We start from the raw sequence: 23,565 nt of genomic DNA, 5'->3' as shown, positions 1-23,565 counted from the left end.
ACAGCTGCTGCTCGGCCTGAAAGATGGATGAGCGTGGAAAGTCAAGGATGACTGATGCTGTTCATGTAACGGCTCGTGGTCATTATTGAGCAGGTGAGGTTACCTGTGCTGAGGGGTTTCCCACAGGGGTCGTCCGCTGGTGTCAGTGTTCATGAAAAACATCGTCAGCCTCATTAATGTTCAGACGACATGAGCAGCATAGATCAGATCACACAAAGAGTGGTCCACGTCCACGTCCACGTCCACGTCCACCTCCACGTCCACCTCCACCTCCACGTCCACCTCCACATCCGCGTCCACGTCCACGTCCACGTCCACGTCCATCTCCATCTCCATGTCCACCTCCACGTCCATCTCCACGTCCACGTCCACGTCCACCTCCACCTCCACCTCCACCTCCACCTCCACGTCCACATCCGCGTCCTCGTCCACCTCCACGTCCACCTCCACCTCCACGTCCACCTCCACATCCGCGTCCACGTCCACGTCCACGTCCACGTCCATCTCCACCTCCACCTCCACGTCCACCTCCACCTCCACGTCCACCTCCACGTCCACCTCCACCTCCACCTCCACCTCCACCTCCGCGTCCGCGTCCATGTCCGCAAAAATTATGACTAAATATTGTCGTCAACGAACCTTTATCACATGATGAAAACGAGACGAGACACAACGTAAATGGTCATGTGACGATAACTATAATGTAAATTAAATATATAATGAAATATTGTTGACAAATAAAAAGGAGACTAAAAGTGGTTTACAAAATAAAAGCTCTGCTAAAATTTTCGTTGACTAAAACGAGACGAAATGTTCTAACGTTATTTTGTCTCGTTTAGTCGTGTTGTTATTATTATTTTGCAGTATTTCTGTTTCCTGTGTCTCACTTCAGCGGCTGCATCAGGTCGCAGTGTGCAGTCGCAGCGACGTCGAGGCCTTAAGATGCAGCGGTTAGCGTTAACGACAGACAGCTGATTAGACTGTAACCGACCAGCCACCAAAAACAACACTACACTGGGAGCAGGTAGAAACTGCTAGCCTAGCTCTTTCAAAGCTAATACATCCAGCCAGCAGCGGCGCTGAAGCGCGTCGTCTTATTTTTGTTGATTTGTGGAAAACTGACGGGTGGACATCAGGACGTAATGAGGACGCCACATAATGTCTACATGTCCAACATGTTGACCCGTCCCTTTAAGAGGACACACTGACAGCTGCACACGAGCAGGTCTAAAAACACCATAAAGCAGATGTCACTTCCTGTCTTACACCACAAATATTCATCGTCTCCATCGTCTCCATTGTCTTCTTCCAATCTGGAGCTTCGACTGAGGACGTCTCTGTCAGACACACAAAGACTCACTTTTATTCATCTGTGATGAAGAAAAGTTTGGAAGAAACACACAAAAAACAACATTTTTATGACCTTCAGGACACACACACACACACACACACACACACACACACACACACACACACACACACACACACACACACCTCAGCTGATCTCTGGTTCCAGTTTTAACCTGTTGCCATCAGAACAGTGTGCATGCGTGTGTGTCTGTGTGTGTGTGTGTTGAGACGGCGGTGACCACAGTGCGTGCTGCAGTTGCCATGGTTACTCTCTCTCAGGCTATGGATGTTGGCAGCTGTCACCATGGCGACGCTGCACCATGTACCAACCCTGGCTGTCCAGATTTAAAATAAACTTTAAAAAACCGGCGACTTTTCAAAGAGCCAATCAGACGAAGCAGAGCGAACGTGCCATCAGCGCCCTAACCTGCAGTTCTTCCACCGTCCACTAGATGCTGCTGTGACCAGCAGCTTCTCGTCAGGCCAACAAGAGCGAGCGTTCACGTTAAGTAGTACATCTGCTCGTGGACACACGACCAATAACAAACCATCCTGACCAAAAACATCTTTCTGACTGCTAGCATGTTAGAGGATTTCCTAAATGTTAGTTTTATGGATCCTACGTTTCCCATGATGCAATGTGTTTGAGAGTCTTCCTGCCTCACAGGTCTGGTCTGTGTGGTCAGCTGACAGTTTCCAGCTGCTTTTACAGGCTGAGGAGGACGAACCACGAGCCATTAACTGACCTCTGACCCCTTGAATCATCCCAGTGACTCTTTAAGCATCAGCTCTTCATCCTCAGCTCTTCATCATCAGACCGCGGCAGAAACTCTCTTCAGGTTTTAAGTGGACAGGCTGACCTCTGACCTCGATGAGTTTCCTTTGTGAACTTTTTACATTTCTTTGATTTTACAGACGCCTCTTCAAAGGCTGCAGCCGCGTCGCCGCGACAACTTCTCATTGTCGGCGCCATATTTTCCATCAAATCTAATCACTTTTCCAGGTTTCACACATTTTCAGAGGCAGCAGAAGCCTGCGTGCGTGTGTATGTGCGTGTGTGCGTGTGCTTGTGTGTGTGCATGTGTGTGTGTGTGTATGTATGTGTGCGTGCGTGTGTGTGCTTGTGTGCATGCATGTGTGTGTGTGTATGTATGTGTGTGCGTGTGTATGTGTGCGTGTGTGTGTGCGTGCGTGTGCTTGTGTGTGTGTGCGTGTGTGTGTGTGCGTGTGTGTGCATGTGTGTGTGTGTGCATGTGTGTGTGTGTGCGCATGTGTGTGTGTGTGCGCATGTGTGTGTGCGCGTGTGTGTACGTGTGCATGTGTGTGTGTGTGCATGTTTTTCTTCTGCAGCCATGAATCAGCTCCATTGAATGAGTAAATGATCAACGTGCAGGCTCCATCTTTAAGGTTTCCTCCTGCAGAACGTCAGAAATTAAAATGCAGAAGAAGACGGGCGCTGAAATATTAAAGGGGGGGGGGTCACTGTGCCGACTCAGCAAATCCCCCTCAGACGTGCCGCAGTCGACTCGGCGATCTCGTTAAAACTGATCCGGGGTCACGTCATGCAGGACCACTGCGGCATCATGGTCCATCAGCTGCTGCTGATCTTCCTCCAGGCTGCTCAGCAGTGTTGTGTTCACAGAAGTCCGTCCCTCAGCAGCACCGGTCCTCTAAGTCCTGTCCATCAGATCAGTCCTGGTTCAGGACTGAAGGAGACCTGGTTTAACAGTCAGGAGCTCTCAGTGCTGAACTCACACTGCAGTAGTAGCAGTAGTAGTACTAGGAGTAGTATTGGTATTTTATTTCACAAAGCTACTGAGAGTACAGAAGGATGACATCATGATGACATCATGACTTTCATGACTGAACTCGCGTTGTGATTGGCAGATAGATTTATTGTTATTATTCTCCTCCTCAGATGAACTCCAGCCCAACTGAAATGTTAGAAAATGCGTCTTCTATCTCCAGCTGACGTGTCCTTCATCATGGTCCGTGAAGTCTCGCTCCTCTGAAAGAGTTTGACATCGAAGCAGCACATATGAAGACACCAAACTTCACTTAAACTGCCCCTCAGAAAAGACAAAAAAAGACAAAATGTGAAGCCTGCTGAGTTTGGCTTGAGTGTCCACGTGGGAAGCAGAAGACGAGCTTCTTTCTCTGCACGATGATTCCGCCCACAGACCGCTGGTCTGAGAACAGCCAGAGAAAACACTGAAGTTTCAGAGAACCTCCTGAAACTGCTCAGTAACCGAGTCATGAAGACAAACACATCTGTTTCTGCTAAAGACGTACAGCTGTGTTTGAAACGTCCTCACCTCGAGCAGGACGGAGCTGCAGCAGGTCTTCATGAATCCTTCAGTGTGGACATGAAGCCCTTCCTCACTTCTCGGTGTTTACTGACCAGTTTCAGATTCACTGAATCAGGTTTCATCATTAAAACTCAACAAACGTCTCAGCCGGTAAAAATCTGTAGCTGGGAAACATCTGTCCAATCAGGAACAATCAGCTGTGTAAACAGGAAGTCACTGTAGCATCACGAGCTAGCAGAACTTCCAAACATGACAGTTTTAGAGGCTAAAAGCTAAATCTTTGTAAATGGACACATTTGTTGTGTTTCTGTTTGCACACATGCAGAAAGCTGAGTTTCACAGTTTGTCGTTTTGATACAGGTTATAATGAGAGCTACGATTATGCTAAGCTAACTGATGTTAAGCACATTTACGGCGACCAGCACCAGTGTCACAGTTGTGCAACCAAATAAAAATTGGTTGATCAATCCGTTAAGTTTCTCCTCTTCCTCTGCACGTTCGTGCCTTTAAGCCTGTTGTTATTTGTTTCTCTGCAGGTCTCTCCTCTCGTTACAAAGACAATGTTTTCCTGTGGACAGTCTCTCATTGGACAGAAGATGAGGATCATCTGAGCCCACCGATCCTTCCACCCAACATGGCCGATGACCTCTACAGCAGCACCTTCTCTGCTTCTGAATCTGACTTCTCCTCCTCCTCTTCCTCCTCAGCGACCGCCGCCTTCCTCACTCTCGAGCAGAGGGCGGCCTTCGTCTTTGTCCTCATCCTCTTCATCTTCTTGGGCCTGCTGATTGTCCGCTGTTTCCGGATCCTTCTGGACCCGTACCGGAGCATGCCGTCCTCCACCTGGACGGACTACATGGAGAAGGACACCTTCGACTACCGGATTTCCTGACAGGCAGCCTGAGAGGCAGCAACCCTGACGACCAACAGGTTAAACTGAGGCGACGATCACACTGAGAGACAAAAGCAGAAGCACAAGCGCACATGTCCCCCCAGAGACAGAGCAGTTGACAGCAGCTTTAGTCTGTCCACCCGAGGACCCACTATTCACATCTAAAAATACAGTTTTCTTCTCTGGTGTTTCTGGTGGTTCGTGTTCTGGTGGAATTGGGAAACGCTCCCTGACTCCCCAGGAGCGAAGCCACCTTTACAACCTTGGACTTGAATTGAAAGACGTGTAGCTCCGCTTTAGCACCAACTACGATGAACCACAAGACATCGTGACAAGTCGCTACCTGCAAACAGCAAATCAGTGAACCTTCAGTTGTAACAAATGAAGATTAATCCGACATTTAACGATCTAAAAATCATTAAACTGCCATCAGTAAAATTAACACGATGCTGCTCCTCACTCCAAAGAGACTTCCTTCAGACTCTGTCCCACCTGTGCAGGTAAAACCTGTCCTGGAAAACACGGCAGAGCAACAGCCAGGGAGGTTTGCGCTGTGTTTTTTAACCTGCTTCCTGTCTGATCGTCGCCTCGGTCCGCCTGGCAAGCAGACACCTGGGCAAAGACACACCTGGTGCAAAAAGTGGGATTAAATGAAGAAACTTAACATCAGTTACTCTTTAAAAATAAGCAAAGTTTTAGTTTTGATGTTTGTTTTATTGGTGAAATACGTCATAAACAAAATCATCCACGCTGTCGATCAGCTGGAATAGGGATCTGAGGCGCAGGTGATGCAGGTGGTCTTTGCAGGTGGTCTTTGCCCACATGTCGACCTGTGAAGCTCGTAGAAACCCGTCCGCGGTGCAGCGCTGCACTGGATTTCCACGACTCCACATTCATCGACCTGCCTGCCGGGCGGCGCGTTCGGGCTGCTGTCTCTCACAGGATGAGGACATTTATTTTGTCTTTTTGACTTTTTGTTCCCTTTGACAAATGGACGTGCTGACATTTACTGACGGACTGCAGAACTTATTCAGAGAACTTCGATGTTCGGTGGAGCTCGCTGCACAACAGTGTGGTGTTATTTTTGAGTGAAGAGGAGGAGGAGGAGGAAGAGGAGGAGGCCCAGGAGAATTGAATGCAGGAGTGCAGAGGAGTGATGGAGGCTGTGTTGAATCGCTCTGACTGCAGAGACAAGACGCCGGTCCAGCCGTTGCTTAGTAACTGGTGTTTTCAGTGCCAGCTGATGTCTGAAACGCTGGTGTCTCACCGAGCAGCCGATCGGGTCTGCAGCCAACAGCTCTGAAGACAAGAAGACGACACGCAGGCCAGAGGACAAATGACCACGAGGACATGAAATGGCTCTTCAGTTTTTGTTATTGCCAGTTTGGGACAAAACCAACCGTCCTCTGGAAGCGTCCCCGTCAGACCCACAGGTGGGTCTTTACCACCAGCATCACTCAAAGTCCACCGGAGACCAAAGTTTCCAAAGACGAGTCAGAATTTGGGGGAAATGTGTCTAAAAAGATGCTCGAGACATCAAGAATATTTCCATTTTATACAAAGGCGCAGCCATAAAAACTAGGCTGCATTCAAACAATAACAACAACAGTAATAATAATAACAATAATAATAATGATTTGATAGAGTTAGAATGGTAGAAAGGGGACGACAGTGTCTCAGGGGACGTCCTGCAGCTCAATGTCTCAAGTCAAATTCCACAGTGAGCTGAAGGGGGAACCTCAGAGATCCACGTCTGAACACATGCAGCACAGTTTAAACCACAGCAGCCAGTTCACAGTGAAGCGGTGTGTGACTGTACTTTAGCTGACAAATTCAGTTAAATTAGCAAAAAGCAGCTGATGTCCAGGACCTGGAGGTGTCCTGCCGGTGAGCCACACAGCAGACGAGCAGTGATGTTTTGTTCTATTTCTTCTTCCAGCAGCTGCAGCAGAGCCCCCCAGGCGACCTGCTGAGCCTCCCAGGCGACCTGCTGAGCCCCCCAGGTGGCCTGCCGGGGCTTGGCTGTAATGGGCTTCCTCGTGCTCGGAGGTCCCCTGTCAGACCTCCTTGTGTGGAGCCTGAACCTCCCAACTGAAAATCCCCCCAAAACCAGAACAGGTTTGAAGTAAATGAAAGGCTGCCCCCCCTCTATGCTGGGGGCCCAAAGGGGGGGGGGGGGGGTGCGCCCTCACGGTGAGTTCTGCTGCTTTGTGTCTGGATGCATTTCTGCATTAAGAGGCTGAAAATGTTCATGAACTTACAGAGTTTCGATCTTTGGCTGCTCTAGAGTCGCCGCCCGGCTGTGGTGGGGGGACTGAATGCCGCTGTTGCCCTCTTCATCCTCCCTCCTCATTCTCGCTGGGACCAAATCTTCACACCACTCAGTGAATCTTAAAGTGTTTTGGTGTTTTGGAGTCTTTTCGCGGGGGGGGCACGAGCGAACCCCTGCCTCGAGGAAAAGACCTTGAAAAAAAGAGAAAAAGGAGATTTCTTCCTCTTGTCCTGACAGTGGACACTGCCGTCCTCTCTAATGGAGCACAGCGGATCGGATGGAGGAGGTCTGAATCTCAACGACTGAGCTCGGATTCGTTTTCTTTTCTGGGAGCTGATGAAATATTTGGGGCCTCTGGGATCCCAGCGGGCCCCCAGCATCAGAGGCGGAGAATAAAAAAGGAGTTTTGGTTTCTGCCCAGCAGGACGTACAAGTGAGGACCGCTGAAGAGCTTCATCTCCACATGATTCAGGGGGGCAATCAGCCCGTCCTCGCTCTGTCCCATCAGTACTCTGATTCCAGTGGTCGCGGTGCTGCTGTAGTCCTGAGTCTCCGCTGTGCCGCAGGACGCCTCGTGGTTTCTGTTGATGTGTGAAAAGCGTCTCGTTCAGGCTCCGTTCACACTGCAGCCGAGAGTCTCAGAGGATCTGTTCTCGTCCACTGACGCCTGGAGCAGGGGACAAAACGTGGACAGAGGAGCAGTCTGAAAAAGACTCATTTTGTCTGAAGCCGCAATCGCATTTAAAATATTTTTAAACCATTTTTCCAAAATTTGGACCAGAAATTTGCCCCAAACAGCCACAAGCTCGACTTTTTCAAATTTTGACATATTTTGACAATTTTGTCAAAATCTGGATTTTAAAGATTTATACAGAATTTCTGCCTCTTTAGGCCAAAACTTTATTTATAAAACACAAAGTTCAACCCAGACTGCATCACTGGATTAAATTTCTCCCTACTTGTCCAAAAAAGGACAACAAAACATTTCACTGACATCTGCCTGTCTGTCCCACTTCACCTCCACCCAGGCTCTGTCCTTACTGTCCAAACTTAGGTGGAGATGAAAATGGTCAGCCAATCAGGAAGGAGCTCATGGGATGCGAGACGCTCTTCGTGTGTGTTTTCTGATTTTCCTGCTTTTCAGTGTGTTTGTCTGAGGTGAACTAAAGCGTCTGATCTATTACTGACAATGTGAAGTCCACACACACACACACACACACACACACACACACACACACACACACAGCTACATGAAACGTGCATGTGATGTCTCAGTTTAAGACAGCGTACGTCTCCACACACTGTCCAACATGCCCAGCAGCTCACTGCCAAAATACCCCCCAACCACCACCACCACCACCGCCACCTGGACGTCCTCAGCCGCCCCATTTGTCTTTCAAACAGACCTTTGTTCACTTGTCTCTCGTCCTCACATTGTCTTGTCCTCATGGCTGCCTTCTCCTTCTTCGAGCTCCGTCATTTCTTACATTTCATTTAGCTTCACGGGCCCAGGACAGGACAGGATGGGACAGGACGGGATGGGATGGGACAGGACAGGTGAAAGACATTCAGGTTAAAGCACATGAAGAAGTCAAAGCGCAGGTGAAGGTAGAACGGGCACTAAAGAGGAAGACATCTCGTTTTCATTAGTCTGTCAGCTGCTGCAGGAGGACAAGAAATCTGTAGACCTACATTATGGGGACATACATGGGTTTAAACCTACATTACGGGGACATCCGTGGGTTTGTAGACCTACATTATGGGGACATATGTGGGTTTAAACCTACATTATGGGGACATACGTGGGTTTAAACCTACATTATGGGGACATATGTGGGTTTGTAGACTTACATTATGGGGACAACGACCTGTTTTTCACTGCATTGTGAGGACTCGCTTCCCTTTGGTTGAATAGGCTGTTAGTGTCTTTCACTGCTCAACATTTGTCTTCAGTGCAGTTTATGGTTGATTTGGTGATGCTGGAGGAAAGGTCACACGGTCAATAACGACTCTATCCTGAAAAGCTAAAACTCTCATGACTCTGCTGTCAGCTGCCGCTGCAGGCACAGCTTTTATTCAGGTGGCAGTTTTGTGCCTGAAGGCTGTGGACAGGTGTCTTACCTGTGGGCACACAGACTGTGTCTTCATCACATGGTGGAGACGTCCCATTTAGAAGACATTTTGGTCAAATTTCCACTAGTGAGGCTCAGTGGACACCAGAGATCAATGCGGATCAATAAGATGTCAAGTTTCTGCTGTCGAGGACTATCTGAAGATCCTGAAATAAAAAGTGAAATAGATGTTTTACATTTAAAGTCTTGATCATAAACTCAGTTCTTCATGTCAACTTCAAATCTTTCAGCTTCATATTCTTCAAATTCACTTCAGAAAGTTTGACGTAAAAAAGTCCAGATTTAAACGCAAAACACCCTCAGTGTGAAATGAAAGAAAGGGTTAAAGTGACCTCGTTTTGTGAGCATGAAGTGATTCTTTATGATCTCAGGTACGTTAAATTTAACATGTTAACATTTGAATGTGAAGTCAGCGTGTCCACTTTTGTCCCCTCTGACCTTCCGTACTGGGACCGTCAGCAGAAAAGTGTCTTTTCTTGCAGGCCGGCATGTAAACGTGATCCGTGTTGATTGAAACTGAAAACTTTCAGAGGACAGACTGACAGACCGATGAGGACAGCAGAGACGGAGACGTCTTTCAAGGTGGACGAGACGTTTGTGATTCACGTTTGTAAGTCTGAGCCTTCGTCTGATCCCTTTAATTCTGCTGTCCGCCTTTCAGCCATCTGCATCCTGCTCTTCCTCCCCTCCTCCTCCTCGCCTGTCCGCCTCTCTCTGCTTACTCATCCTCTTGATCACTGTCCTCCTCTTCATCATTCTGTCTTCCTCCCACACTCCCCCGTCTTGTCTTGAAGTTCACTTCAGCCCCCCCCCCGCCTTACACTAAGCCTGTTTACGTAGGATTAGGACCTGCAGCAGCTCTGTTGCTGCTGTTTTTACCCTTTAAGGGAGTTCGGAGCAGATTTCTGTTGTCTGCTCTTTCTTCTGTGTTTGCTTTGATTTGGAAACTGAAGCTGAACGTCGAGCTGCTGCTTCCTCACCTGAACTCTGAGTTTTTCTTCACATTGTTGAACTTGAACGGAAAATCCACCTCAGTCGCGGATGGATGAGTGGATGGGAGGAGGGTCAGGAGGCTCCTCGCTTCACAGTGTTAACAGCTTTATTTTGAAAGTCTAACAGGACATTGCCCTAGACGTATTATTGCTAACTCAACCGATGCTAGAGGGGTCCTCGGACCATCAGAGTGTGAAGCATAAGGCCACGTCTTCCCAGTCGGGAGTGATGCAGGAGCACGAGGGGGTCGGGGGGGTCCCTGGTCCAGAACAGCCAATCAAATAAAAGGATGCAAGTTAACTATAAAGAGATGCAAAATAACCATGAAGAGATGCTAACCCATCACAGAGACACAGAAAACGACTACACGTCTACAACATGTCTCACTCTGATGTAAGAGGTGTGTGGGGGGGGCTCAGAGACAAGAGTCTCTGTCTGAGTCTCTGTCTCTGTCTTGTCTCATAATCTGTCCACGTCCTCATCCATTTTTGATAGAATATGTAACGCCTTTAGCTAACGATCAGCTGATGAGTAGCAAATCATGCAAAGCTACTAATGAAGTGTACGAGAATGTGCGTGTGTGTGTGTGTGTGTGTGTGTGTGTGTGTGTGTGTGTGTGCTTTCAGTGGGTGGATTTTTCCTTTAAGTACTTCCTGTTGAACGGGCGTCTCCCTGAAACTGTGAAGTTTGCATTTTTTGATGAACTGCGTCTGTTTTCTATTTTCTGTGTTGTGGCTTTGAAAAGCTGTGATGGAAACAAACACGACTGTAAATTTCAGCTCAGCATTTTTCGGGGTTTCGTACGAGCGGCGTCTTTCTCTCGGCAGTTTTATCTGGTGACGATGGCTGAATTTCTTTTTTCTTCATCTTAATGTTGTATTTTATCAATGCAAAGGTTTTATTTTGATAAAGAATTCAAGTCGGTGCTTTGGAAATGTTTTTATTCTGCCGTGTTTGATTGTTTGTGATCAGAGTTTCCTCTTCAGAGGACGTTTAAGCACCACTGATGCCAAAACAGGCGTCAATGATGTTCGTTATCTTTGTGAAAAGAAAAGTTGAACTTTTGATGTTTCAAAACGACAAATCAGACATCGAATCTTATACTTTTTCCAACACCTCCAAAAAAATTAAATTTCACATTTAATACAAACATAAAACAAAATTTGGATGCACATTTGGATGCAGGTTTTTCAAAATAAAATATCCCAATGCTGGTTCTGATGTTGGTGTTCATCCTCTTCAAAATAAATACTTTGAATATTAAGTTTCAAAATCAATCAAGTTTGCAAAACACAATTGAAAACTCCAAATGAGCTTGTCTCTTTCGTCTTCAGAGACATCTTTCCTGTCCTTCACTTCCTGTTCTGTGTGTGAGCTGAGCGTCCATTTATCTTCTCTCTGAGCTCTTTTATCAGTCTGTGCTCTTATTTTGTAAAGAAATAAATCTTCCTCTTGGACCAAACCGGATTTTGTACTTGTGCTTTTTTCCAGGAGGTGATCAGATGTTTGTCGTCTTCAGTCCGTGTGTGAAACACTAATTTATGACAGCAAATGATTCATATAATAAGAATTATAATAATATGTAGTAATAATAGAATCATTTATCTGTCTTGTTTGTGAAATGTTTGATCATATAATTTATAACAAATACAAATACTACAAACTCTATTTTTTATTGCTTTTATTTCTATTTTTCAGGGGATTTTATTTTCCATCTTTACTAAACTTAAAGCGCTTTGAGCGACACACATGAAATTCATTTTAATAATAATATATAATAATAATAATAATAATTTGCACAGTATTGAAAACTTTACATTTCACCACTCTCACACTTCCTGTAGGCGTCACTGATAACAGCTGGAGGTGGAGGTGATGGTGGAGGTGGAGGTGATGGAGGTGGTGCAGGTGGAGCTGCTTCATGTGCTGAGTCCTGTTTTCTAAACTGATCCTGAAGTTTTGACTAATTTCGGTGAATTTCCTTCTTGTGAAGCTCCAACACGCAGTGACCTCTAAAACGTCTTTCCTCCACTTCAGCAGCTGCTTTGAATCCATTAGAGTTTCTAAGCTTTTCAAACAGATGAAGAAGATGAAGATGAAGATGAAGATGAAGAATGAGGAATTCTGCCTCAGATTCTGGTTTGAACAGATTTTCGACATTAAGCTGCTTCACATCATCCCTCGCTCTGTGGACTGTCATGGAAAGCTAATGTTAGCCTGTACTTCCATCCGTGTGTGTGTGTGTGTGTGTGTGTGTGTGTGTGTGTGTGTGTGTGTGTGTGTGAGTCATCATACGTGATGGCTGACAGATGGTCGACGGGTGGAGCGACGCTCCACAGCATGTTTTTCTGTTTCCTCTGAGAAGAAGCTTTGAGGGAGACGTGATGAAGGTGGAGAAGACGAGCAGAACGTCAGACAGAACGAGCCGAGCTCAGATCGAGCATGTGAGCGAAGCGAGGACGAGGACACCGGCCCGGCGTCTCACCGAAGCCTGCAACAGATCCACCAGAGGCCAGCGTGTCCGGGTCAGGGTCTGCCTCGCCAAGGCCTGAAAAGCACATGTGTGCGGAGGTGCAGCACCAGCAGGGGGCGATAGTGACCAGAGAACGTCCAGAGGACGTCCAAAAGTCAGGAGGACATGCAAAAGTCCAACCGGACGTTGCCTATATATTATTGCCAACTAAAGTGGACCACAGTGGACTGAGGTGGACTAAAGTGGACCACGGTGGACTAAAGTGGACCACGGTGGACTAAAGTGGACCACGGTGGACTAAGGATACACCAGTCGTGTCTTCCGTCCATGTCTCTCCTTCACATCAATGTAAGAAGTCAAAGTGGGTCTTTGAGGCTCAGAGAAACATGTGTGAGGTGAAATGTCCAAACCTAAAGGGACGCCGACGTGCCAGCACGGCCGGGTGGAGTCCTGTGAGGACACTGTAATCGGATTAAATGATTGGCTGGCTGAAGTCCATTTTAATTTCCATTCATAATCAATGCAGTAATTAAATCCAGAGTCAAACACCGGAACAGCTCTTCAGTCAGCGTTGGTGCCCTGCTCGACAGCACGCGGTCACACAGCTGCATACGGCACCGAGGACACTGTGGACATGTCCTGTGTCTGTCCTCTGAGACTCTGAAGACCGCTCGGGCCGTCTTCTGTAACTGAGTACAAGTGTGTGTGTGTGTGTGTGTGTGTGTGTGTGTGTGTGTGTGTGTGTGTGTGTGTGTTGTTTTTAGTTACTTAAAGAAATCTTTGTGATACTTTAGAAAATACTACATCAAAGTACTTTACCTTTTCTTTCTTTGTAACGTTTTCGTAATTTAATACTTTTCATTCTTCTTATTATTATTCTTATTTCTTTTTATTTATTATTATTATTATTCCTTTCTATTTATTATTGTTGTTGTTTATTATTATCATTATTATTTATTATTATTATTATTTATTTTTGTCGCGTTTGCCTGTTTGAGCAGGACGTGAACGGACCACCTGACTGCGGCGTTCACTGCGGCTCCTGAACGCACCGCCGTCCTCTCTCTGTCGATAATGTAAATGTGCCGTAGCTCTGCTGTACCTGAGGGATCGGCCGCATTGATCACTGAAGTTTGATCCATTAGTCAGCAGCCGTGGGCCGCGGCGCCGCAGAGCGTCTGGTATGAATCAGTGAACACTTCCACGCGATCGTTTGTGGTTACATGACGTATTGATCAGCCGCCTCATCAATAAGTGAAACAGCCCGAGGGCCTTCAGAGCGTCATGATGAAACAGAGACTCCATGAGAGACAGAAATCCTCCTCTGATCCTTCGCTTCACTTCAGTTCATCCACACGTTATTTTTATTACTACAGAAACAAAAATGACTGAATGAAACACGCACGATGTCACTGACTGCTCACAGATATGATGTCATAGTTCATATATTTATCCGATCAGCTCTCAAAGCTGTGTTTTTGTGGATTTTGCTGCGTTCAAGCGATGTGCAGGTTTGGAGTGAAAAATACCTGAAGTAAAACGCACCTGTGGGAGAGGTGTGTCCTCACCAGAGGAGACAACAACAGAAGCGTCTTCAAGGACAAGATGCCGCAGAGGACGAATGCCTTCAGTCGTCCTCACAGCTGAGAAGCCCTGCAGGTGGTTTACACCATCACCTTCACACGATCAGGGATCGATAACGCCGCCGTGATGGTGAAGGTTGTTTCTTCTCATGTTTCTTCTGTTATCTCCAAAAAGTGTGACGATGCATTTTCAGATGATCCAAGAGGCTTTTAAAGAGTTTACTGAGCTGAAGAAGACAAGAAGGAACTCTTCATCCTTCAGCTCAGCACAAACATCTGGACATACGAGCTTTTCACTGGACAGGAAGGAATCTGAAGAGTAACTGAAGCTGTCAGAAGTAATGGAGTAAAAGTACAACGTTCACCTCTGAGAGGAGGAGCAGCAGAGGTATGAAACAGCTGATTCTAAAAGTCTGTAAACCAGAATCAATAATCAATAATCAAACTGTTCACTGGCAGCAGCTTCATGTGTTCACAAAGTGTGAACTCGCTCCATCCTCTATGAACGACTGATTCATAGCCAAACACCATCCTCTCACCTGTTTACCTGTGGAACGATCCAATCAGGTGTTTCTGGAGCGTTCCACATCTTTCAGTCTGTGAGACGTGTCGCTGCATCAGATTCACAATCAGCAGATATTTACAGGATTGTGTCTCCTGTCTCTCCGTCTTCCTCTCTGTCCTCTGTGTCCTGATCAAAAACCTGCTCAGGTCTTCTCGGGTTTCATCTCCTTCATTAAAATTCTTTGCCCTCAGGCGGCTGCGTGGCTTCACAGGCCTGATGCATTCACACGCTGTTAGATCAGGTAGGACCCACACACACACACACACACACACACACACACACACGCACACGCACACACGCACACGCACACACACACACGCACACACGCACACACACACACACACACGCACGCACACGCACACACACGCACACGCACACACGCACACACACACACGCACGCACACACACACACGCGCACACACGCACACACACACACGCACGCACACACACACACGCGCACACACGCACGCGCGCACACACACGCACGCGCACACACACACACACGCACACACACACACACTTTAATCAGAAAGCAGCGGGCTTTGGACGCAGCAGCATCACACTCACATGTTTGATTTCCCTTGATGTGAATCAGATGTGTGAACTGTTTTTCCTCCCGTCAGGGGACGTTTTTTAACCCTTTCAGTATCTTTCCGTGGTCGACTGTCAGAGCACTTTTACTCAGGCGAAGGATCTGAACGCCTCGGGCTGTCCTGTGCCTGACCTGAGGTCCAGCTCCTGGCTCCCGGCTGGTCGGAGGACAGCTGTTATTTCATTGGCTCTTAGCTCAACCTCCTGCTAACGTCGAGGCCGTGACGTTTCCTCCTCGGACCACCAGCGCCTCCTCCTCCTCCAACAGTTGACATTATTTAGATTATTTGGATTTTATTTAATTTCTGCTGAAATTTCTGCTGAAAGAAGATTATCATTATTTTCCTCCGTGTGATGCGTTTAAGGCCCGGCTGCTTTATTGTCCCGCGTGAGGATTTAGAGGCTGAACTCTTCACGGTGGATCAGGTTAATCAGGATTTGGACTGAATGGGAAAATTAGATGGAGAGAAAGGAGGAGAGTTGGTTTAGCTGCAGGTTTTCTCTGTCTCAGTCCATGCTGTCATTTCATTTAATACCCATAAAAAATAGACTATCATTATGACCCATTGTGTCTCGCTGCATTTAAACCAGCGGGGAACTAAGCTCATAATCTCAAACCTTCACACTGAAGGTGGGGACGAACCCTCGGCAGCGCAGGCTGACTTTGGTTCATTTGTCCACTTTCTGTGCATTCGTTTTTAGCATTTTTATCTTCTTTAGCAACTTTTTAGCAACGTGCACGCTCAGCCTCATCAGTGACTCCCAGAGCAAAGAAAGACAACGGACATTTCTAGAAACGTACAAATCTGTGGCGGTAATCCCTGAAAACATCACTGGAGGTCAGTTCATGGTTTAATATCTGTACACACAAAGACAGACAAAACACAGTCAAACACATTCATGCTGTAAATCAAAGAGTGACATCTTCAGATGAACACCAGCCTCATGTCAGTGCCAGCCTGGCTCAGCATGAAGCCTCACATTTCACCACAGTGTTGATATCTGTAACATCACAATGAAGGAGAGCATTCAGAAATAAACGTCACTTAATTAAAAAATAAGAATGATGTCAAGTGTGGTTTTTAAGGAGCAAACCCCAGGTGAACACGGGGAGAACAGGCAAACTCCACTCGAGCAGCAGGCACTGAAGGCATGGTGGAGGACACGCCACCAGCGCCCACAGCAGGATTCGAACCGGGACCTTCTAGCTGTGAGGCGACAGTGTTACCACTTGTCCCACCGTGCCACCCAAAAGTATTCATATTTGTATACCATGTAGTCGTGTATGTACAAAACAAAGGTTTCAAGGCTACCTTACGATGGAGAGGCATCATAAAAAAACTGTTAATTAAAGGATAATAGATCATGAGTTTTAGATCATGAATAACATCTGATGTCTCGTGGCAGCAACACTCTGACTCTGTGTTGTGCAGATTCCTCTAAAATAAGAAATCCTTCAGGGAGACTTCTGTTTTTAATGTGAAGTCTGAAGCAGCAAAGGACCAGAACCTCAAACAGACCTGAGGCAGAATCCTGGTCCTCACCGTGAAACCTGTTGAGGTTCAGTGCTGAGACTCAGATCCGTTATTTGAACTCTGGCTCCCTCTAGTCTTTGTGAACGGACACTACAAACAGAAAGTGAGGAGTCCACGATGCTGGGTCTTCCTTTTCACCAAATAAACAGGGGACCATGTTGCTGGACTTTGACATCCAGTCCTGTTGGATGGACGTCGGCTTCATCATCGTCGTTCAGCAGTCAGAAGTAGTCGTGTGAAGTCGTGTCTCTGACGTGAACGCCTTGAAATTAAATGTTTATCTGCAAGCAGTTGTGTGTTTGTGGGTACCGGATGGACCCTGTGGGGCACAGACTGCATCCTGCTGCCTCCTTATCCCACCAGCGACACCCTCAGAGGGCGAAGCCTATGAATATCAGTTACATACCATAACTCCAGATTCTACGAGTGCAGGCGCAGCCCTGTGAGTGGTTTCTTTCAACTAGCTAAAGAAAACTTGTAAGACCGAGGTGAGACCCACCATCATCTGTACCTTTACCGAATGTATTTTCCACCTTTGCAATAGTTGATTTGTCCCACCTGTCCCTCGTTAGTCCACCCTCCATATTGTATTTAAGCCTGTGTTTTCCTTCAGTTTTTGCCCGTTCGTCTTCGTACCTTGTGTGTCAACAGTTCTAGCCCTTTCAAGTGTTTCCTCGTGTTTTGGACGACTTCTTAGTTTTTTCCCTGGACTCTCTGGAATTTGTATCTGCATTTGGGTCCAACCCCTTCCTTGTTTTCCCCGTCTGCTCCTGGGTTAAGGTTAAGGTAAACTCAGCCTTGCTGCGTGAGTGAGGGATGAACCAATGGCCTTGCAGGGCTGAACCAGTGCTCACAGAACATGGAGTTACATTACCAAACTAATGTTCATGTCTATTAATGGCAGCCTACAACCACTGCACTACTACCGTTATGCACTGGCAACAGTAGTACAGTACCTGGTACCTGGTACTTCTTTCATTTTTTTTGGTATCGCCTTAGTGGTGTGATACTAAATTCTGCAAACCTCTGATTGGTCAGAGAGAATCACTCAAAGCACAACACAGAAATCCTGGACCGCACTTTCTTTATTCACTCGACACTCAAAAAATGTTAGCCTGCAAAACCTCATTATCAATATGTTGTCTGCTCTCCAAAGATGTGTTAAAACCAGATGGAGCGCAGGAAGCGAAAACCACAATGGACGTGATGGAGGAAAGTTCTTCCTGTGCTAGTTTGGACAGTATTATGAGAGGAAAGTATAACAACAATCTGAACATATGTTGGCCGTGACTCTTATGAAGAGGAGCGATTTTCAACTGAAATGAAAGATTTGCCTCCTATCAAGGCAGCAGATATTAGCAACTACCTGGTCGGTCAGACGTCTTTCTACTGAAGGAAACACATGAAAGTGTATAACAGTATGGAGGCGTTTAGGGAAGCCTGAGGAGAACACGACGACTGGAATCAAACGATTATAGAATGACAGCTGCACCCTGCAGAACACTTAAGCTAATAGCTAGCGTCATTTCGCATTGCTGCGTATTGATCATTTACAGGGGTCGAAACTCCAACAAAGCTAAGAAAACCAGTAAGTTTAACATTACAAAGTAAGGAAACAGACAGCTACATAATGAGAGCCACCAGTTATGCTAACGTTACCGCAGACGGAGGTTTGCAAGCCGTTTTTTCCAATGTTTGCTGATCAGTTTCTTGCATTTGTCACTCTTATGACAACATCTTTTGGTGCTGGAGAAAAGCTCCTCGTAGTACACAGTACTGTAACATCTCAGTGGTGCAGTACTGCGTACAGTATACAGTACAGTATTCTGTACTACAGTGTACTGTGTGTTTCACAGATCTGTCAAAGTGTCTAAAGCAGCGTTAGCTGTTAGCTAGCTGTTGCTCAGCTGAGGCCTGTTTGCGGCTGCTTGGTGTTCAGTTTTGTAAGTAAGTATTTTCAGGTGTGTGTCTGAGTATTTCCAGTGACTCAGTGTGTTTTGTGGACGTGTTTTCCCAGCGGTGCCCTGAGATTTCATTAATGAACTGAGTGTCTTATGTATGAAATAGTGTGTAGTGTGCAGGAGCGAGTGTGTTTGAATTGAAACTAAAGTGAAAGCAGCACTTTTCTTTAGGGTTTGGTTACACTGTGTTCAAGATAAAGTAAGAAAAACTTCAAGTTTTGGTCTAAACATGTATCAGTAGTGTTCAAGCAATGGGCAAAAACTGTAACTGCAGTTGTTTCTGTCATTGTGCAACAGCCAAATTTCCCCACTGGGGATCAATAAAGGATCATCTTATCTTATGACGTCCCCTTTGAACTGAAGAGTAGTAGGCTGGCGGGTAAATAATGGTTACCCAACTCTGGACAAGAAAAAAAAAAACTTTTTATGTAAATAACGGCAAAAAGTCCACATGCTGGTCGCTCTGTCACCAGCAGCCTGTATAAAGGCCGAAGGGCTCACTGAGAATCAGTCGTGCGGCATCATCTCTATCTGCTGGGTTCTTGTTTCGGTTCGATTCTGAAGTCGATCAGCTGTAGCATCATGAATCTGTGGTTCAGTTGTAGCTTACTGGTTGCAGGGCTGTTTGTGAGTATCTCAGCTGAGGCCTCTGAATGCCAAACCGTCGCACCTTTGCCTCTGGCCAGTGGCTCCAAGGTAAGCCCTCATCTGACTCCTGCTGGGGTTCGTGGGTCAGTACCATCATGGAGGCCGTCGAGCAGTGCTCAGCTTTTTGGGAAAATCTTCACCTCACTTTGTGCCTCTTGTGTGTTAGCTTTAGCATTAGCATTTGCATTAGCCTTAGCAGGTTTTGGTACCTTGCTTTTATGATACAACTTTTGATATCTACAAAAATATCATACAGCACCTGAATGAGGAATATAAATGTGTTATTCTGTTGTTTCCTGCACAAACATTTTGTCCAGTTTTTCAGCCTTAATCCCATGAATGACTGTTACTAACTGGCTTCTTGTTTGTGTGCAGATGCTTGGCAGGCTGAACCTGATAATGGGTTATGTTGATTCTGAAGAATATAGAGCCATAATGAAGTCACTGGACAGCTCCTGGATGAACGTCTCAGCATCGAACAATACTGATGAAGTCATCATGTATGAGGAGAGTAAGATGTGAGTTGATAGCAGTGCGGTGTCGCCTGCGCAAACACACGACATGACAACTCCTGTAAATCACACTTAAAACATAATTAGGACAACACTGGAGCAAATATTGCAAACAAAAACAAAAAACAAAACATTTAACACTCAAAACCTCCAAGACATGATAAATTTACCTTCTTAGGTCCATTTTGGTGGTCTGGTTCTGGTGCGTCCTGCTCATGATGTCCAGCTCCGCTGTGACGCAGATAATACTGTTTGTTCTGTCTGTTGCACTAAAACCTCTTGAATCAGCATCAGTGCAGCAGAAAACAGATGACTCCCATCAGCTCACTCTCATCAGTCTGTCCGTCCCAGCACAGAAAGCACTCAAGACTCATTTATTCCCACATCAACAGCTGCTTTGGAATTTTACTAAACATATAAGAAAACTAGTGCTGTCAAAAATATCGGGTTATTAACGTGTTAACGCAATTTTGACTGTGTCATTTTTTTTATCATGCAATTAACTTTCTTTGTGACCTAGTGAACTAAAAATGTAGTTTTTTATAAGCTGTGGCCACTGCTAGTAACGTAAGAAAAATTACAGGATCCGACTGTAAACCGGACACAAAACAACAGACATGCGCCACGCACGCGTTTGGCGTCTTGCTCACTAGCTGTAAAAGAGTGGCTACCAGTTTGTGTTAATGTCAAGCACGAAACGCGTGTGTGTATTGTCGGTAGGGATGGGAATTGATAAGAATTTAATGATTCCAATTCCATTATCGATTTTGCTTATTGATCCAATTCCTTATCGATTCTCACTGGGTGAGGAAATAAAAGAGTACAAAGGTTTGTTTGCGTTAACTGTCTTTTATATTTTCATCTCTGTACAGAAAATATAACATATACAGTTTGCACAAATGATGTGTGACGTAACCTCAGAACAAACCTGAACAGCAGGTGAGCTACTTCTCAGAGTAGGAAAGAATGAAGCAGAACTACACTGGTTAAAATAACAGCATGCCACTCTGACAGAGCTCAAATTTCTGATTTTCATTTGAACAGATACGCCAGATAAAATGCAACGAATGAACCTACCGAAATTCAGGGGCATCTATAGTGACTGAAAGCTGCAAACCTTTCACCACAAATCTAGTGAGCGCTCTGTGACGTTCCTTTGTCCTCGTCTCGGTCATTTTCGTCTTCCCTGCCTCAGTGAAGGAGTGGATAGAGGCGCTGCAGCCTCTGAGGCAGCTGACTCTGGCAGTCATCATCATCTAAATTTGATGGAAGGACATGGAGATGATTCATATGGCGAAAGCAGTTTACACAGTGAAATGACGCTAACCTTAACACAACAGACACGGCATGTAAGAGTTCAACATTACCTTCAGCACTAAGAACAGACGACGCGCTGGTGTTTGCTCTGCCACCATTCACAAGCGTCGCAGAGCAGCGCATCAAACACGTGAACACATGCTGTGTGGACACATGTTTTAGCATGTTGGAGGTATTTCCCCCTTTGAAGAAATGGAAACTTTGCATGTGGCCCTGGTGTCATCTTTTCACGTGAAATGCAGCCATACTTTGGAGCGTTTCTGCCTCGACGCCATATCGGCTACTTTCTAAACCAAAACAATGCAGCGTGCGTGACGTTATCGTGCATGTGCAAGACAGGACGAATCGATAAGCAGAATCGTTAACCAGGCAGGCAAACAATTCCAAGGAATCGAGCTACTGGGAGCCGGTTCTTAAAAAGAGCCGGTTCTCGATTCCCATCCCTAATTGTCCGTGTGAACTGAGTTATCACCGCAGCACATCCAGTCTGAAACACCACTTGATGGCCAAACAAACAGCGAATGCGAATTCTCCGCCACTTCCTCGTCAAAACCAGGCGATGGACGGCTTTCCACAGAGGCACATGGATGCTGGTATGTTCAGAGGAAACTTAAGAAAGGAAAGTTTCAGCCGTGGTTTAACTGCACTACAGGCTGAGTCCTAGTTTGCAATGATGTGCACTTTGTAACTTCATCTTGTATCACCCTGTTTTGATCCCTTAGAAAGGGCTGCTGAAGGGCTTTTTTGTAACCAAGTATTAATTTTTTGTCGTCTGTTTACTGACAGCGTTAAACTGTGTGAGATTTGATTCATTCAGATGTGAAGGACTGCTCAAAGGGAGAATGTTAGTGTGAAATAAAACACGACACGTTGTTGTTTTCAATAAAAAACATTTGCACAAAGCAAGCGATCCACTTTTCCATGTTTATAAGAGCATTAAAATGATAATTAATGGGACATCTAGAATAAATAAAAACGTGTGATTAATTTGCGATTAATTGCGAGTTAACTATGACATTCATGAGATTAATTGCGATTAAATATTTTAATCGATTGACAGCACTAAAGTAAACGTATGACTTGTCTGTGTTGGCATGAAAGGTAAGAATCTCAACCTCAGAAAGTAGTTGATCAGAGCAGTCCGCACTCATGGTTCATTGCTAGCCTTTTCCAGAGCTTCCAAACGTGCCACACAGTCTTCATCAGTGGAAGGACCAACATGGCCAAGAAGTCCTACAACAGAAGATAAACTCCTCCTCTTTTCCTTTTTTCTCCTGTTTTCCCAGAAATGGAAAATGCTTTAGCTCATCATTCAGGACAGCTATCGACGGCGACACTGCAACATCAGCAGGTAAGACAAGATTGACTGGATACCGGAGTCATTGCGTTTGTTGTCAGTCAGATAATGCAGCAGGAGGGATGGTGTTCTTGACATACCAAAGCAAAAGCTGTAGCTTCATCACACATATCATCCCACCGCCTTTAGATGCTCAGAAACACATGTTCTATGTTTCCAGGCTCAGAGCTCAATGTTCAGGACCTGTTTCAGATGGACAATAATGTTTTATTTGCTTTTTTCTAACTTTTTTCTAACCTCAGTCGGCAACATCACCACTGTGTTCCACATGCTGCCGAGCTGTGAAGGCTGTGTGGTCTTCAGCGGCAACAGCACCAACAGAAACCTGGAAAAATACCTGGACGCTGTGAACCTCGACAGCACCAACACCCGGGAGCACTTCACCACTCGTGTTCTTTATCTGATGGGTAGGAAGGAGCGAGAAGGGAGAAAATAACTTGTTTTATCTGAAACTTTGCATGAATGCACCCTTCTTCTCTTCACTTGGTTGCAGCTCGAGAGGACACCATCAAGGACTCAGACCTGGAAGACTTCAAGAGGCTGGCGAGCTGCCTCGGCTTCCCTGGGGAACCAGACTTCATCCACGACACCAAGAAAGGTGCTTCACCTTTAAACCTGTCTGATTAAATATGAAATCAAGGTGTGTGACATCAGCCAGAACTGACGTCTTTATCTCTGCAGGTTTCTGTGAGGAAGGCGAGGGCGTTAAGATGATGATCAGCTGAAGTCAGAAGCAACTGTCATGACAAACAAATATTCCAAACTGGAACTGGAAGTCAAATAAAAGTCACTCAAACATCAACCTGTGTTTTTATTCACCATTTTTGCCATCAAACAAAATGAAGCTAAGCAAAGATTTAGTCAAGAAGACTATCTTCTTGCACAGGCCATGCACCCTGCACAGTTTCCTGCTATCTGCTGACACACTCGGCTTCAGCCAATCATATGTAAGCTGCCAAATTTTAAAGCTGATCTCCCTCTGCTGTCATTCAGCTGCAAGTCAGCACCGTGATGCTCGTGTGATGTCGCCTAACTCCTGCATGACATTTGCTCATCTTTTCTTCTGCATTCTTTT

The 23,565-nt window shown here is 45.9% G+C and overlaps 2 protein-coding genes across 3 annotated transcripts in view; both read left to right on the top strand.

Moving 5' to 3' along the window:
• LOC139345764 (cortexin-2-like) overlaps positions 1–11,407 on the top strand; it is an 18,464-nt gene extending 7,057 nt beyond the window's left edge. Inside the window, exons 2-4 of one of the 2 annotated variants that reach the window (XM_070984577.1) lie at positions 4,196–5,984; positions 6,491–6,744; positions 6,839–11,407. In XM_070984577.1, the coding sequence (XP_070840678.1) occupies positions 4,294–4,551 (258 nt within the window). In that variant the 5' untranslated portion in view covers positions 4,196–4,293 and the 3' untranslated portion in view covers positions 4,552–5,984; positions 6,491–6,744; positions 6,839–11,407. Of the gene's footprint in view, positions 1–4,171; positions 5,985–6,490; positions 6,745–6,838 lie in introns of those variants that run through there. The other variant, XM_070984578.1, reaches the window with a different exon arrangement.
• Positions 11,408–19,238: 7,831 nt separating this feature from the next.
• On the top strand, positions 19,239–23,290 carry LOC139346063 (uncharacterized). The gene is made up of 6 exons (XM_070984966.1): positions 19,239–19,352; positions 19,680–19,822; positions 22,420–22,484; positions 22,733–22,897; positions 22,984–23,088; positions 23,172–23,290. The coding sequence occupies exons 1-6, from the start codon at positions 19,239–19,241 to the stop codon at positions 23,213–23,215; spliced, it is 636 nt and encodes a 211-aa protein (XP_070841067.1). The 3' UTR covers positions 23,216–23,290.
• The last annotated feature ends 275 nt before the right edge of the window (positions 23,291–23,565 follow it).

Source organism: Chaetodon trifascialis, chromosome 17 (assembly GCF_039877785.1).
Source record: "Chaetodon trifascialis isolate fChaTrf1 chromosome 17, fChaTrf1.hap1, whole genome shotgun sequence".
NCBI classification, from domain to species: Eukaryota; Metazoa; Chordata; class Actinopteri; order Chaetodontiformes; family Chaetodontidae; genus Chaetodon; species Chaetodon trifascialis.
The sequence above is the reverse complement of the archived record's forward strand: the minus strand, read 5'-3'. Positions and strand labels throughout refer to the sequence as shown.

What these genes read in the sequence shown, in the direction of transcription:
- LOC139346063 (XM_070984966.1), top strand. Translation starts at nt 19,239, where the DNA reads ATGAATCTGTGGTTCAGTTGTAGCTTACTGGTTGCAGGGCTGTTTGTG. An exon ending in CGACACTGCAACATCAGCAG is followed by an intron (nt 22,485 to 22,732) that starts GTAAGACAAGAT and finishes TTCTAACCTCAG; the next exon opens with TCGGCAACATCACCACTGTG. An exon ending in TCGTGTTCTTTATCTGATGG is followed by an intron (nt 22,898 to 22,983) that starts GTAGGAAGGAGC and finishes ACTTGGTTGCAG; the next exon opens with CTCGAGAGGACACCATCAAG.